This window comes from Eschrichtius robustus, chromosome 16 (assembly GCF_028021215.1).
Source record: "Eschrichtius robustus isolate mEscRob2 chromosome 16, mEscRob2.pri, whole genome shotgun sequence".
Lineage (NCBI taxonomy): Eukaryota > Metazoa > Chordata > Mammalia > Artiodactyla > Eschrichtiidae > Eschrichtius > Eschrichtius robustus.
This window is the reverse complement of record NC_090839.1, coordinates 63,829,363-63,846,329: the sequence shown is the minus strand read 5'-3', so window position 1 is coordinate 63,846,329 and position 16,967 is coordinate 63,829,363. Positions and strand designations below refer to the sequence as shown.

Here is a 16,967-nt window from a genome sequence, read left to right as displayed (position 1 = left end):
TAAATATTGCTGCATGAGTGGATGGGTAAATGGCTGTGCTGTGAAGGAAACCAACAGGTGCTGGGGCAGAGAATCACGGGATAGGGGAGGTGGCTTGCTTAGGAAGGGGGTCGGGAATACCTCCTGTGTGTCAGTCCTGTGCTGTGCTGTTTTTGTAAATGAAGTTTTCTTGGAATGCAGCCACACCCACTTGTTTATCCGTTGTCACTTGTGGAAATTGATGAGGCTCTGGCTGGCCTGTGGGAGGATGGGGATTAGCAGTGACTGGGGAACCTACCACCTCCCACAACCGGGCCACAGGTGAGAGTGTCTGGAGCAGCTCTGGAGACGTCGGGAGAGCTGGGGCAGGGCATCGGGGCCACCTGCTGGAGCCAGTGCAGATGAGGGGACATCGTGCTCCTGGGTGGAGGTGGGTGGTCCCTGAGTGATGACTTTCCCCCTGCCCGAGGCAGCGATCTGTGCTCTCCAGCCTGTACCAAAGCCCCGAGGAGGACGCTGAGATCCGCATCAATGCCTACCTGGCGCTGATGAGGTGCCCGAGCGAGGAGGTGTTTGCCCAGGTGCGGCGCACCCAGGCAGGAGAGCCGTCCACCCAGGGTGAGCAGCTGCAGCTCGGGGTTGGGGGGCTGGGGCTGGCCTGGTGCCACCTGGTGGGCGCAGGGGTTCAGGCGCACGCTCACGCTCCATCCGTCAGGTGTTCTGTCCCCTTCCTGTTCCCCTTCTCTTAGCACACCGGACAAGTGGCCTTGCATGCTCCCCTCACCCACGTGGCAATTGAACAACCTTGGAGAAGTTGGTTCTCTCTGGTCCTCAGTCTCCTCATCTGTAAAATGGGGTGGAAGTCGCTGAGTTCCCTTCTAGCTCTGGTCAGATCATGGCACAGTACCTGGAGGAGAGACTCGAGGCAGAGGAGGAACAGTGTCTGTGAATCTCAGATCCCTTGTGGGGTCAGGGAGTTCCCTTTAAACAGGTGGAACTTCAAAAAATAGGTTCAACGAATTTTCAAAAAGTTTTTACATAATGCACAGTGAGTTGACATAATTTACAGTGAGCTGAGAGCCTGGGGCCTGCCAGCCTGGGTTCAAATCCCAGGTCAGCCACTTCCTACCTGTGTGCCTTTGGACAAGTGAGTAAACTTTTATGAGCCTCCATCTCCATCTGTGAAATGGGGATAATAACAATACCTCCCTCACAGAGGAAGCATAAAATGAGTTAGTACAGGAAGACATTTAGAACATTGTAAGAGCTGTGTGCATAGCTGTTACTTTTAATGTTATTACCACCATTGTTATTACTACTATGTAGCCAAAATTTCAAAGCAGACGGCAAAATATAAATGGAAAGCTAAAGTCTGCCTTCCATGTCTCCTGATCCCTACGTCCTGTTTCCTGAAGGTACTGACTGTGACCGGTTCTCTTGTGTGTCCCATCAGAACGTGTAGTGCATGTATGAACATGGGCGTGTATCTCCTTAACAGCAGTAGCAACTCAGGATCATGTTATACATGCCATTTTGCTCCTCAGTGCGTCTGGGAGCTCTTTCCACATCGGCACACTTGGACTCTTAGCTACAGCTGTTAGGTGTTCCACTAGGAGCTTAACCGTAATCTACTTTAGCAGCCCCACCGATGGGCACTTAGATTGTTTCAGGTCTTCTGCCATGAGAAACAACCACCAAAATGAATCTCTCTCTCTATCCACTCCTGGGCCCTTGTGCTAATCTAGCCAGAGGAGAAGTAGCCAACGTAAAGGGGCACACGTTTAAAAGTCTGAAGTGACACTGCTAAACTACCTTCTAAAGAAACAGCAAACCCCGCCCCCTTGCCAAAAGGAAAAGAAATGGTGCTACTAGGAGTTGCAGACTGCTGTTGGCAGGTTCAGGGGTGGAATGGGGGTGGGGGAGGGGCCTGCTCTGCATCAATAGGCCACTGGGCCAAGCCCCTCACAGGGGATCAGCCAAAGGACAGCCTCGATGGAGGCCCTGGGGTATCAGGCTTGTATGTTGCCTGATGGAAACAAAAGGCAGACTCAGCTCTGTTCCGTGTGGATTGTTCCAGAAGCTCCCTACTGGGCATTCTGAGACATCCTCTGGGACAAGCAAGAGGATTGGGGTTCCCAGTTAGAATAATATCCTCTGTTGGACTTTCTCATTGGTGCTCTCATTTCATTTTTACCACTCTAGAGAGCCTCAGAGGGTCCCCATCATGGATTGCATGTCACCCCTTTCCCAGCCCTGAAAGATACTCAGTCCTTTAGGTCCAGGCTCTGCCCTTGACTGATCTGCACAAACAGCCCTGAGAGATAGGTCATTATAGTTCATTTTACAGATGAGGAAACTAAGGCTCAGAGAGGTGGAGTAACCAGCCCAGGGTCACACAGCTCATAAATGTGTGAGCTGTCTGAACTGGGCACTGCTCTTTGCCGCTGTTTCTTCAAAGAGGACATGGTTCTCAGTAGCTAGGCTCCTGAGAAGCCCCTGGTGGGTGGAAATAGCAGGACCCAGGAAGGGGGGTTGGGGGGTCTTTTCTCTGGGTTGTGCCAGCTCTGGGTCCTCCCTCACCATTCCCCCCTCCCCTCCCCGCTGGCTGCGCTGGGACTCCAGTGGGCTCCTTTGTGTGGAGTCACCTCCTGCAGCTGCTGGAGACGGACGACCCCCTGAAACGGGCCCTCCGGGAGGCCATCCCTGAGGACATTGTCAGCCAAGAGTTCCATCCAGAGACCTGGAAACACTCGTCCTACTCTGACGTCACCTTCCGCTCAGGTATGGGCATCCTGGGCAGGTATTGTCCTGCACTGGGACCACAAAGGCTTGGGGACCTGGGAGTTCTAACTCCTGAGGACATGTGGATCAAAGATACCATTTCCGAAATGTCAAATGTTCACATGCCACTTGCTTGATTTTTTATTTTTATCTTTTTGCTATATCCAAAATAGCACCTGCCATTTTTGTTGGAAGAGTTAAAAAATAGTTAAGTATGAGCCACTTGATAGCATTCAACTGAATAGTACTTCCATCTTTTCTCTAAACCGGTTCTTTTAAACTTACACTTATTCTAAAAGGAAACCTTTTATCCCTACCATTAGTGGAAGATCGGTTTAACTCTGTAAAAATAGGGTTATCCTAAAAAGAAATGCAATATCCGTGAAACACTGTTGTTCAATTCTCATGGATTCTTTCCTGCTGAGGGCTGTGAAGTTGAGAACTGCTTTTTCCTGGTGAGAAAAGGAGATTAGCATCGAAGAGAGACAGCTGCCTCCTTGTAATTAATCAGAATCAAAAAGGAACCCTGTTCTAGCTTAGGTACCCAAACCCCCTCAAATACTCAGCAAGTCCGGGGGTGGGGTGCTCTGGCTGCCCCCTCTCTGCCTATCAGCAGGTGTGGGTACACTTGTGACCCTTCTGTTCTGACCTTCCCTCTGCCCTTGGTAAGGCTTAGGTCTGAGCTTCCTATCCTGGCCAAGAGGATGCACTGTGTGTCTGGCCCTGTCTCCGGCGATGGCCCCTTGGTGGCAGCTCCCACCCGGTTAACGGTGTGGTGTATACTGATCCTCTGTCTCTTCTAGCATTAGGCAGCCTGGGAGCCAACCTGGAGGGGACCCTTCTCTTCTCTCCGGCCTCCTTCCTTCCCCGTTCTGCCACAGCCAACCTGACTGTCCATGCCCTTGGTCATGCCTTCAACCTCCTAGAGGTAAGAGGGGGCCTTGTTTCTCCTCAGGGCCTCTCCTGGGCTTGGGGCCATTCATCTATCTTTCCATCCTTCACCTCTTGTATCTATAGATCTACTCTCACATCTTATACTTCCAGCTCTTGATGTCTACCCACCCATTTATCTGCCTATCCACCCATCTATTCACCCACCTACTGACTCACACATAAATCCATTCAACTACCACCCACCCCATCCCTCCTTCCCTCCCTCCTTCTCATCCATCTCATCCATCTCATCCATCTGTGTACTTTGCATTGTATCTCCATCTACCTTTGCACCTACCCGTCTATTCTTCCAGTTATCCATCTATCCATTCACCTATCCATCCTTCCACCCACCCACCCACCCACCCACCCATCCATTCACACCCCATCTGTCATCCATCCATATATTCATCTATCCATCTCATTAATCCCTCTCGTCCATCTATCCATTTATGTACCCTCCCACCCATCTCTCCATCTACACTTTCACTCAATCATCTATTTATTCTCTCAGTCACCCACCCATCCACCCACCTATTCACCTACCCACTTACCCATCCATCCACATGCTCTTCCATACGTCTATACCTCTGCTCTGTCCGTCCATCCACCTATCCATCCTTCTATCCTCATCCATCTATTCATTTATGTACTTGTCTACCCATCTCTCCATCTACCCTCTCATTCACCTATTTATTCATCTACCCTTCCACCCACCCATGCACCTATCTATCAGTCTTCTCACCCACCCATCTCTTCATCTATTCTCCCACTTATCTACCCATCCTTGCATCCATCTATCCACCTGTCATCATTGGACAATATCCATCTTCTACCTGACATGTACCAGGCCCTGTGCTTGGCTCTGAGAATATGATGATGAACAAGAGAGACATGATCTCTGCCCGCTTGCTGCTCACAGCCCAGAGAGGTAGACAGATAAGAAGTGAGTAGACACGAAATGAGTAGACACATTGGTAAAGCAATGGCAACTTTAAGTAGTGTGTTTAGGGAGGTGAAGTTTCAGCTGAGATCTGAAGGATGAACAAAAGCAGCCATGTGAAAAGCTGAGGTAAGAGCCTTCCAGGGAGGGGCCCAGTATGTGCAAAGTTCCTGAGACGAGAAAGGGCTTAGTGTGTTCACGGAACAGAAATAGAGTAGAGAACAGTAAGTGCAGGAGAATGGTAAGATGGGAAGCACAGTGAGGGAGCAGGGCTGTGTCGAGGAAGGGTTTTGAGCTGGCGAGTGATAACTTGAACGTTCTGGCTGTTGTGTGGAACATGGATCGTGGAGGGCAGCAGCGGAAGAGGAAAGATTTCTGAGGCCGTATGTCCAGCAAACTTTTTAATTTATTTTTTGTGTGTGCGTCTGGCAAGTGTTGATTTTTCTTTATCGTCCAGCAAACTTTAAAGTAATGGATTGCCTTGGGGCCCTTCCATCTCTTCCCCCCAGGTCCCTGGAGCTTGTCTGAGGGAGGGTGCTCTGTGCCGTATCCCAACCCTTTCTAATTTATGGAGAACAGGGAACCTATCATCCAAACTTTGCCCGCTGGGCTTAAGGCTGACCCTCTGGTGATTTCTCTGCAAATGCTCTCAGAGACACTTGGATGGGAGGATGGAAAGAAAGGATGCAAGAGTGAGTGAACAGATGGGTGGATGGATGGGCAGATGGAAGGAAGGAGGGACTTATTCATTCATCCATCAAATTTTGAGAATCCACCAGCTCATCTGTTAGTCAGGGTTCTCCAGAGACATAGAACTATTTCAATAGGATTATGGAGGCTGACAAGTCCCAGACCTGCAGTCAGCAAGCTGGAGACCCAGGAGAGCTGATGGTGTAGTTCCCGTCTGAAGGCAGGAAAACGCCAGTGTGCCAGTCTGAAGGTAGTCAGGCAGGAGGAATCCCCTCTTATTTGGAGGAAGGGCAGCCTTTTGTTTTATTCAGGCCTTCAACTGATTGGATGAGGCCCACCCACATTATGGAGGGCAATCTGCTTGACTCAGTCTACTGATCTAAAATGTTAAACCCATCCAAAAATGCTCTCACAGTAACACCTGTAATAATGTTGGACCAAATATCTGGGCACCCCGTGGCCCGGTCAAGTAGACACAGAGTTAACCATACCACCAGGGACTGAGTGTGCTTAGTGAATGAGACACAGGTCCCTGCCCTCATGGAACTCAGGATCTTGCAAGGGAGACACACAAATGAGTCTGAGTGTGACCTTGGAGTAGTGTGCTTGACACTCAGAGGAAGGAGTGATAAATTTGGCTGGGGGAGGGGAGGGGGAATGTGTGAAGGGAGTGATATGGGAGTTTAGGGAAGGCTTCCCAGAGGTGGTGACATTTGAACCAGGGCTTAAAGAATCAGTAGGAATTCTTGCTTTGTGGCACTTGCCAAGTAGATCTGGAGCTTGATGACTTCCTAAGATTGTACCTCTTGGCACTTGGGCCTGGATGGACCCTGGGGAGCCCAGGGCCCCCTCTTCAAGCTCCCAACCCCATAGCTCTTGGTCAGCCTTGTGACTGGGTTACTCCTCCCTGAGCCCCTGGCTTTCCTTCCTAGCTGGGGCTCCGGCTGGAAAATGCCGAGGAAATGGCCCGCAGGCTATTTGGCCCGAAGTCATTCTGGGGGCAGGAAGAGGAGAGACAGGCCCAAGCGGGAAAGCCCCCAGAGCCGGGACCAGGACCTACACCGCAGCCGGCCCACCCCGCCTGTCCAGGAGAAAGGTCCAGAAAGATGAGAGACCTGCAGCGGAAGGTAAGGGAAACGCCCAAGCCCACCTCACGCCCACTCCTCTACGCTGTCAGGTGTCAGCTTGGGCTTTGGGACTGGGGGACCTAGGTGTCCATGAACTCTGACCCTGCCCTTCCACCCCCTTACAGAAGCAAATTTCTGGTCCAGATCTCAGTAGTGAGCTGTTAGCCTGGCTTCTTTTGAAAAAGGATTTATTAAAGTATCACATACATAGAGAAATGTCCACCTCGTGTGTTTCCCCCAGTGGAACACATCTTTACAACCAGCGCCCAGACCCTCATCAGCTCCCCGACACTCCCTGCGGCCCCCCCCCCTTCTGGTTTACCCACCCATAACCAAGGGTAACCACTGTTCTGACCCCTAAAAGCATCAATGAACTCTACTTTAAAATCAGCTTTGTTGAGGTATAATCGAACTACAATAAATGGTATGTGTTTTAAGTGTACAATTTGATAAGTTTTGACATATGTATGTACCATGAAACCATCACCAACTAAATCAACATATCCATCACCCCCAAAGTTTTCTTCATGATTCTTAATCCCTTCCTCCTGCCCCCTGTTGTGATAGGCTTTTTCTGTCAAAATAGATGTTTGCATTTTCTGGAATGTTACATAAATGGAATCATGCAGCGTATACTTTTGTTTTTAAAGCATGTACTCCTTTTTGACCTGACTTCCTTTATTCAGCGTAACTATTTTGAGATTCATCCATATTGTAGAGTATACTAATAGTTTATTTCTTCCTATGGCCGTGTAGTGGTTCATGGTATGGATGAACCACAGTCTGTTTATGTATTCACCTGTTGGTGGATATTTGTGTTATGTCCAGTTTTGGGCTGTTACAAGTAGGGCTGCTATGAACATTCGTGTACAAGTCTTCATATAAATATATGTTTTCATGTCTCTTGGGTAAATATCTAAGGATGGGATGGCTTAGATCATATGGTAGCTGTACGTTTAATTGTTTAAGAGCTAGCTAAACTGTTTTGCAAAGTGATTGTACCATTTTGCACTCCCACCAGCAGTGTATGAGAATTTTAATTCTTGTACATCCTCGCCAACACTTGGTAGGATTAGACTTTTTAGTTTTTGCTATTCTAATAGTTTGTAGTAGTATCTTGTGGCTTTAAAGTACATTTTCCTAATGCTACTGATGTTGGGCATCTTTTAGGTGCTTATTTGTCATCCATACCTCTTTGGTGAAGTGTACGTTCAAATATTTTGTCCTTTTTTAAAAATTCGGTTGGCTTCTTATGACTGAGTTTTGAAAATTCCTGCTCTGTTCTGAACACAAGGCCTGTATCAGATATGTGACTTGCAAATATTTTCTCCCAGTGTGTGGCATGGTCTTTTCATTCTCTTAACAGTGTCTTTTGAAGAGCAGATATTCTTGATTTCAATGAAGTCAAGTTTATCCATTTCTTTTATGCATAAAGTTTTGGGTGTTACATCTAAGAAATCTTTGCCTAATGCAATGTTACAGAGATCCTTGGGACCCTCTGGAGATTTCCAGAGTTCTTTCTCTGTGTGGCTCTTTCCTCTCTTGTACTCTGCCCTGCAAAGTCCAGCTACCTTGGTCTCCCTGGACTCCCAGATCCTCAACCCTGAGAGTCTGTCATGTCCCGCTCTGTTCCCCTCCCTGCACCTCAGCCTGAGCTTTCTCCAGGCAGTAAGCTGGGGCTCACCTTGCTATTTCCCATCTCTTGGGTTCATTGTCTCACATTACCTGATGTCTAGTGTCTTGGGAACTTTTGTTTAATCTGTTTCATCTGAGCTTTGGGTTGCTCCACGTGGGAAGGTAAATCCAGTCCTTGTTACTTCAGTCTGGTTGGCAGCAGAGGTCACATCCAGCTTCTTTTGTGAACTTAATATAAATGGAATCATTCACTGTGTACTCTTTAAAAAAATGAGGTGAAGTTCACATAACGTAAAATTAACTATTTTAAAGTATACAATTCAGTGACACGTAGTATATTCACAATGTTGTGCAACCACCACTTCTCTCTAGTTCCAAACATTTTCATCACCCCAAGGAGACCCCACACTCATTTAGTGGTCACGCCCCATTCCCTCATTTCCCAGCCCCTGGCAACCACTAATGTGCTTTCTGTCTCTATGGATTTATCTATTCTGGACATTTCATATAAACAGAATCATACAATATGTAGCCTTTTGTGTCTGGCTTCTTTCACTGAGCATGTTTTTAAGGTTCATTTGTATTGTAGCATGTATCAGTACTTCATTCCTTTCTTTTCTCTATTGCACAAATAGTTTTTTTGTTGAAGTATAGTTGGTTATAATGTTGTGATAGTTTGCGGTGTACAGCAAAGTGATTCAGTTATATATATACATACATTTATGTATACACACATACATACATGTATACGTACATACACGTATGTATATATACACACATATGTATATATACATACATAACTGAATATATATACACACACACACATATATATCCTTTTTCAGATTCTTTTCCATTATAGGTTAGTATAAGATATTGAATATAGTTCCCTGTGCTATACAGTAGGTCCTTGTTATTTATCTATTTTATATATAGTAGTATGTATATGTTAATCCCAAACTCCTAATTTATCCCTCCCCAACCCCTTTTCCCCTTTGGTAACCATAAATTTGTTTTCTATATCTGTGAGTCTGTTTCCGTTTTGTAAATAAGTTCATTTATATCATTTTTTTTAGATTCCACATATAAGTGATAGCATACAACATTTGTCTTTCTCTCTCTGACTTCACTTAGTATGATAATCTCTAGGTCCCTCCACGTTGCTGCAAGTGGCATTATTTCATTCTTTTTTATGGCTGAGTAGTATTCCATTGTGTATATATACCACATCTTCTTTATCCATTCATCTCTCAATGGACACTTATGTTGCTTCCATGCCTTAGCTATTGTGAATAATGCTAATAATGCATTGAGGTGCATGTATATTTTTGAATTAGAGTTTTCTCTGGATATATGCCCAGGAGTGGGATTGCTGGATCATATGGTAGTTCTATTTTTAGTTTTTTAAGGATGCTTCATACTGTTCTCCATAGTGGCTGTACCAAGTTACACTCCCACCTACAGTGTAGGAGGTTTCCCTTCTCTCCACACCCTCTCCAGCATTTGTTATCTGTAAACTTTTTAATGATGGCCATTCTGACTCGTGTGAGGTGGTACTTCATTGTAGTTTTGATTTACATTTCTCTAATAATTAGCAATATTGAGCATCTTTTCATGTCCTTCTTGGCCATCTGTATGTCTTCTTTGGGGAAATGTCTACTTAGGTCTTCTGCCCATTTTTTGATCGGGTTGTTTTTCTGATATTGAGCTATATGAGCTGTTTATATATTTTGGAAATTAATCCCTTGTCGGTTGTATCATTTGCAAGTATTTTCATAGGCTGTCTTTTTGTTTTGTTTATACTTTCTTTTGCTATGCAAAAGCTTATAAGTTTGGTTAGGTCCCATTTGTTTATTTTTGCTTTTATTTCTTTTGCCTTGGGAGACTGACCTAAGAAAACATTGTTACGATTTATGTTAGAGAAGGTTTGCCTATATTCTCTTCTCGGAGTTTTATGGTGTCGTGTCTTATGTTTAAGTCTTTAAGGCATTTTGAGTTTATTTTTGTGTATGGTGAGAGGGTGTGTTCTAACTTCATTGATTTACATGCGGCTGTCCAGCTTTCCCATCGCCACTTGCTGAAGAGACTGTCTTTTCTTCATTGTATGTTCTTGCCTACTTTGTCATAGATTAATTGACTGTAGGTGTGTGGGTTTATTTCTGGGCTCTCTATTCTGTTCTATTGATCTATATGTCTGTTTTTGTGCTTCATTCGTTCTTAAGGCTGGATAACATTGCATTGTATGGATAGACCACATTTTGTGTGTCCCTTCATCTGCTGATGGACTTTTGGTTTGTTTCCATCTTGTGACGATTGTGAATAATGCTGCTCACATCCTCTTTGTTGTGTCTGACTTCTTTTGCTTAAAGTGTGTTCGTGAGATCCATCTATGTTGCTGTGTGTACTTACAGCTTGTTCATTCTCCTTGCTGTGTAGCATTCCATGGTGTGAATATAACACAGTTTCTTTATCCATTTACTTTTGGTGGTCTTTTGAGTAGTTTCCAGTTTCTGGCTTATTACAGGTAGTACAGTGAACATTTTGTGCATGTCTCTTTGGTGGATATATGTGCACATTTCTGTCCAGTGTGTACCTAGCAGTGGAATTGCTAAGGTGTGTGTGTGCTTTCCCTGGTCTCCCACTTCATATTGTTACTTGAGTATTTTCTTACTGAAAACTCATTGTACGCATACATTTTAACATCCATTCTGTGGGTGGGGATCTCACTTTACATAACCATTGCCCCAACAATAGACATTGAGATTGTTACATCTTTTTGCTCTTATAAATGTCATTTCCACATACATCTGGGGGTAATCAAGGTGGTGGCTGGGGCATTTGTTCAAACGTTAACATGTTTACTAACCACCAACTGTGACCCCAGGGCCCAGGAACACAAAGATGATCAGGACATGGTCCCTACCATCAAAAGCCTCTTGGACTAGATCTGGGGCCAGCAAGTAACTTGAATAAGGGCGGTGGGCTGGATATAAATGTTTTTTCTTAGAATCCACAATCCCTTTGGTCTGTTGTTTTCTCCCTGTGATAGACTCACATCCCAAGATGTATTTTGCACAAGCACAGTGATGAATGGCAACAGTCCTTGGCCTGAGTGTTGGAGAGACAGCAGGGAATGGTGGGGAGTATGGCAGTCAGGCATGTAGCACAGGCCTCAGCTCAGAGTGGAAGCCACTGCTTAGCTCTGAATACTTGTTGCCCCTTGTTGTGAGTGTGGGCTGGGAGGGAGGGGGAGACAGGCCAATATTTCTCTTTTTTGAGACGCTGGCTATGTGGATTTTATAGAAATCTCCCAATTTTTAAATAGTAGAAATAAATTTAAAAATACACACTGCATGAAAGATAAAGACCAAGAAACTGTCACAGACCAGGACAGACTGAAGAGACATGACACAACACTAAATGCCATGTGGCACCTGGATTGGATCCTGGACTACAAAGAGGATGGAATGGAAAAACTGGTGAAATCCGATAAAGTCCAGAGTTTAGTTAATAACATGCTGGTGTTGATGTCTTAGTTTTCACCATGTTTCCTGGTCATGTAAGATGTTAACAATGGAGGAAACAGGGTGATGGGTCCATGGGAGCTCTTGGTACTATCTTTGCAACTTCAAAAAATATTTTCTTATTGGAGTAGAGTTGATTTACAATGTTGTGTTAGTTTCAGGTATACAGCAGAGGGACTCAGTTATACCTATAACTATATCCACTCTTTATTAGATTTTTTTTCCCTTATAGGTCATTACAGAATAGTGGGTAGAGTTCCCTGTGCTGCACAGTAGGTCCTTATTAGTTATATCTATTTTAGATATAGTAGTGTGTATATGTCAGTCCCAATCTCCCAATTTATCCCTGCCTTCCCTTTCCCCCCTGGTAGCTATAAGATTGTCTTCTACATCTGTAACTCATTTCTGTTTTGTAAATAAGTTCATTTGTACTATTTTTTTAGAGTCCACCTATAAGCGAATTGTATGATATTTGTCTTTCTCTGTCTGACTTACTTCACTCAGTATGACAATCTCTAGGTCCATCCATGCTGTTGCAAATGGCATTATTTTGTTCTTTTTATGGCTGAGTAATATTCCACTGTATATATGTACCACATCTTCTTTAGCCATTCATCTGTCAGTGGACATTTAGGTTGCTTCCATGTCTTGGCTATTGTAAACAGTGCTGCAATGAACATTGGGGGGCATGTATCTTTTCGAATTATGGTTTTCTCTGGATATATTCCCAGGAGTGGGATTGCTGGATCATATGGTAGTACTATTTTTAGTTTTTTAAGGAAACTCCATACTGTTCTCCACAGTGGCTGTATCAATTTACATTCCCACCAACAGTGCAGGAGGGTTCCCTTTTCTCCACACCCTCTCCAGCATTTATTGTTTGTAGGTTTTTTTGATGATGGCCGTTCTGACAGACGTGAGGTGATACCTCATTGTAGTTTTGATTTGCATTTCTCTAATAATTAGTGAAGTTGAGCATCTTTTCATGTGCTTTTTGGCCATCTGTATGTCTTCTTTGGGGAAGTAACTTTTCTGTATGTCGAAAATTATTCCAAAATAAAGTTTGCTAAAACACTCTCTCTCTCTCTCTGTCTCTCTCTGTCTGTCTCTCTCTCTGTCTCACACACACACACACACACACACACACACTGCATTGGGCATTGGGTAGACTGTGCAGGTCCAAGAAAACACATCTGCAGGTTCTGCCTCTGGGCCATGAGTTTTGCAAGCCCTGTTCTGGACCGCACAGCCCTTGACTTTTCTCTCTAGGTGCCCCTTCCCCCTCCCAAAGTCCAGGTACCTTGCCCGGCTAACCCAGACCTGTTCCTGGTCACAGGTGGCCCAGAGGCATCGGGAGCGGCGGGCGCTGCAGTGTAAGCTGAGCATGAAGGTGTTTGGGCACGAGCTGAGCTTTGTGAACTGCGGGGCGATAGGGAGTCATGTGACACGCCAGTCCCTGAACCTGGCCGAGCTTGCTGTCAAGCTCCTGAAGGTACCTCAGGCTGGGCTTGGCCCCTCCATGCCCTCTGGTCCGAAGATGTTTCCTTTGATGCTTTGGGGAAATACTAACGTACTTTCAGACTTAAGAGCATGGAATTTGGAGCCAGACTGCCCAAGTTCAAAAACTGGCTGCACCACTTACCACCTTGGGCATGTTGCTGAACTTGCCATGGCCTCAGTTTCTTTATCTGTGAAATGGGAATGATAGAATAGTAATAGTATAATAATATCTACTTCATAGAGCTGTTGAATCAAGTGACTTAATGCAGTAAAAATGCAACAACACGTTTAGAGTGTGCCTGGCACATACTAAGTGCTCTGTACAACAGGCAGGGCCCACACCCCTCCTTACCTGGCTGACCCTGGATGCTTGACCTCTGACCATGTCCCTAGGTAAATTATCTTGGTTCAAACCCCAGCTCTTCCTGTTTCTAGCTACATGGCCTTGGCCGGGTTATTTTATCTGTTTGTGGGCTCTGTTTTCTCATCTGGAAACTGCAGACAATGATAAGGGCCCCTCTGAGGGCTGTGTGAGGGGTAAGTGAGGCCGTCACATGCACTGTTACGGTTCTCTGACTGCAGGGGCAGGAAGTGCAGCTGAACCGAAGGCTGAACCTGGCCATGGAGGAGCTCACTTTTCCCACCATGTCTGGACTCCTAGCCCGGCTGACCCTAAACGCCTCGGCTGCCATCAGCATCCAGGTCGGAGGGACAGCCAACTTCCAGCAGCGCTCGGATTTCTCTGTGAATGGTTATGTCAAGCCCAGGTAGCTGGCTCCTCAGAGCTGGGGGAAGTTGGGTGGGGGCCTCCCCCTGCAGAGAGCTGGGGCATCAGCATGGGCTGGAGGGGAGCCCTGCTCTGCTGACCACCTGTTATATCAGCTACTGTTGATGGGGTGTTTTTTTGTGCCAAGAGACTTTGAGGAGAACCTGGGCGGCTACACCCACTTTACAGGTGAGAAGACTGAGGCTTGGCAAGGTGAGGTCCCATGCCCGAGGTGGCACAGCAGTGTGAGGCAGCTGGGATTTGTCTTATGCCACAACTCCACTCTTCCCTCTGCCCCCTCTGCCTCTGAGGGGAGGGGAGATGGGAGAGAGGGAAAAGCATTTAAGGCACATGGGCTCTGAGCCCACTGAACCCACATGGCCACTCACGAGGTGGACACTTTTCTTCTTCCCACTAAGGGTTGAGGAAACTGAGACTCAGGATGAGTGCACAGCTGCCCCAGGGCCACATGGCACGAAGGATTTTGAGCAGAATTTGACAGTGCTCACCTTCCCAGGCCTGCTGGGCGACTGTCCCAGCCACTAAGCCGACCTGTGCTTGGTTTCTGGGTCTGACGTGGGGTATGTGGGTGTCCTGTGCTGGCTGCTCTTTGGCATGGCGACCCTGGGTTTGGGCTCAGTCAGCTGGGGCTCCAGAACTGGCTGTTCCATGTCCCAGCTGTGGGACCCACACAGCTGCTGTCACCTCTCTGAGCCTCAGTTTCCCCATCTGTGACATGAGACTAGTGGTGGTGAGGATTCGATGGCGATGTGTAGAGTGCTTGGCACACACGGAGGGCATGGTCAGTGGTGTCCATGCTGGAGGGGCTGCTCTGGCTCAGGACCACGGAGAGCAGCCGGGTGGGTTGGTGCTGGCTTTGCCGTTGCCTGGGGCTGCAGGATGCAGTTGTGTGCCTCTTCCTCAGTGCCCTGCTCCAGATCTCGGCGCAGATGGGCACCGTGGGCACCCTGGGGCAGGCTGGGCTGAGGTGGGTGACCGGCGTCCGTGGCACCGCCAGCCTGGATGGAGGGATCCGGACGAAGAAGGGCCAGGACCTCAAGGTGCATCTGAACACACCCGAGGAGGCTGTGGAGCTGCTCCGCTTCAGGTGGGTTCCCGCACCCGGGGGGGGAGCCCGTGAGTGCACCTGTGTGCGAGCCAGGCTGGGCACAGGTGTGGGTGCATGGTCGCCTGTGCATGTGCACCTGTGTCTGACCACGTGTATCTGTGAGTGTGTGCGCCTAAGGATGTGCCTGTGAGTCTGTGTATGTGAATGTGTGTCTGTGGGCGTGTTTGTGAGAGTGCGTGCGCGTGTCAGTGAGTGGGGTATACGTGGGCGTGCGTGTGTGTGCACGTGTGTCAAGGTGGGGTGGGTGCGTCTGTGACAGGGACTGAGGGCAGCCTAGAGGTGGGGATTCCCACACTCCTCAGCAGTTTACGGGGGTCCCCCCTGGGGCCTGCTTGTCCCCAGCCCCCTGGAGAGGTGACACTTGGAGAACAATGATTTCCAAGGAAACAGGAGAAGCCAGGATGCCCCCACCTCCACCTGCCTCCTTCCCTGTGTCCCACCCTTGCTGGAGGCACTGCTGCCCTCCTGACCCTCTCCCGGCAGCAGCCAGTGGGGTCCTTTAAAATGTCAGTTAAGTCCTATCATGCTCCCCCCTCCCCTGTTTAAAATCCCTTGCTTGCTTCTAGGATAACCCAGCTCCGCATGATTCTCCTGCCCGATCGAGGCCCTGCCCACCCCCCTCACCTGTCTCCTGTCACTACTTCCTGCCCCTCACTCCCCCCTTCCATTCTGACCCCCTCTCACCACCTTTTTTCTGTGCTCCCAAAGAGCCCCCTTTTCTCCCACCCCAGGGCCTTTGCACCTGCTGTTCCCTCTGTTTGGAGTGCTGGCTCCTTCTCATCCTTTGACTCTCTGACCGAATGTTACCCCTACAGAGAGTCCTCTCCAAACCCCCAGCTGAAGAATGTCCTGCTCTGTCTCCAAGACAGACCCTATGCCCATGCTGTGCCCCATTTTAGGTTTTTCATAGTGCTTGTCACCCTCTGTGTTCATGGAGTGTCTCCCCCACCAGTGTGCAGACTCCCCAAAGGCCTGTTCTGTTGATTGTGGGATTTGTCCCAGTGCCTCGCCCTGGTGGCTTTATGGATGAATGAAAACAACTCGCCTGGCACTTTCCTCCTTTCCCACCCAGCTCTCAGCTGTTTCTCATCACTGGGGATGGCATGAGGAGGCTCAGTCACGCTCACATCCCTTCTGAGGCCCAATCCTGTACCGACAAGGAAGGTAGGTGCCAGCAGGGCCACCGTGTCATTGTCCCAAGATGGTTGTCCTGGGGGCTGACTGGTAAGATGCCAGATCCAAATTCCAGAGTTACTCTTCTGCCCTAAAAGTACTTACGCCCCTTAACTCAATGATGCTGCTTCTAGAACTCTACCTTATGAAAATAAACCAAAATCATTTTAAAATGCCCTGTGCCCAAAGATGTTCGTTGCATCATTACTTACAGAGCAAAAAATAGGCAGCAACTCAAATATCCAACAGTAGGCGAATGGCTTATTATAAGGGCCTTTGAGCTAAGAATAGACTTTTACATTTCCAAATTCAGAAAAATAATCAAAAGGACTATTTCATAACATGAGAAATTTGTGAAATTCATATTTCAGTGTCCATAAATGAAACTTTATTGGTGCAGAGCCACGCCCGTTGCCTGTGGCTTTTCTTCAACAACAGCAGAGTTGAGTAACAGACTGTGTGACCAGCAAAACCTCAAATATTTACTATCTGGCCATATACAGAAAACGTTTGCAAACTCCTGGTTTAGTAAAGTACTGAGATATCCCATAACTTTTAGGCTCTGTAATGAAGGGCATATTTTAATAGCACGAGAAAATTTTTTGATAATAACATCAGGTGAAAGGCAACAAAATTGAAAACAGAGGGGAAGGAGGTATACCAAAGAGTCACAGATCTTGCAGTCATGTTGGAGGTGAGGGAGGGGCCTCCTTAAATGATTTCTTTAGGCTAAATTCTGTCATAAATGCTTGCTGAGCTGTTAATCCTCACAGCTACACCATGGGGCTGG

General features: G+C 47.1%; 1 protein-coding gene across 1 annotated transcript in view; it reads left to right on the top strand.

The window, feature by feature from the left end:
* Nucleotides 1–16,967, top strand: part of LOC137750418 (uncharacterized) — a 183,452-nt gene that overhangs the window by 59,657 nt on the left and 106,828 nt on the right. Inside the window, exons 14-21 of the mRNA XM_068524779.1 lie at nucleotides 453–597; nucleotides 2,602–2,760; nucleotides 3,564–3,688; nucleotides 6,259–6,453; nucleotides 12,946–13,101; nucleotides 13,692–13,876; nucleotides 14,801–14,983; nucleotides 16,077–16,168. Coding sequence (XP_068380880.1) covers nucleotides 453–597; nucleotides 2,602–2,760; nucleotides 3,564–3,688; nucleotides 6,259–6,453; nucleotides 12,946–13,101; nucleotides 13,692–13,876; nucleotides 14,801–14,983; nucleotides 16,077–16,168 — 1,240 coding nt within the window. The remainder of the gene's footprint in view (nucleotides 1–452; nucleotides 598–2,601; nucleotides 2,761–3,563; nucleotides 3,689–6,258; nucleotides 6,454–12,945; nucleotides 13,102–13,691; nucleotides 13,877–14,800; nucleotides 14,984–16,076; nucleotides 16,169–16,967) is intronic.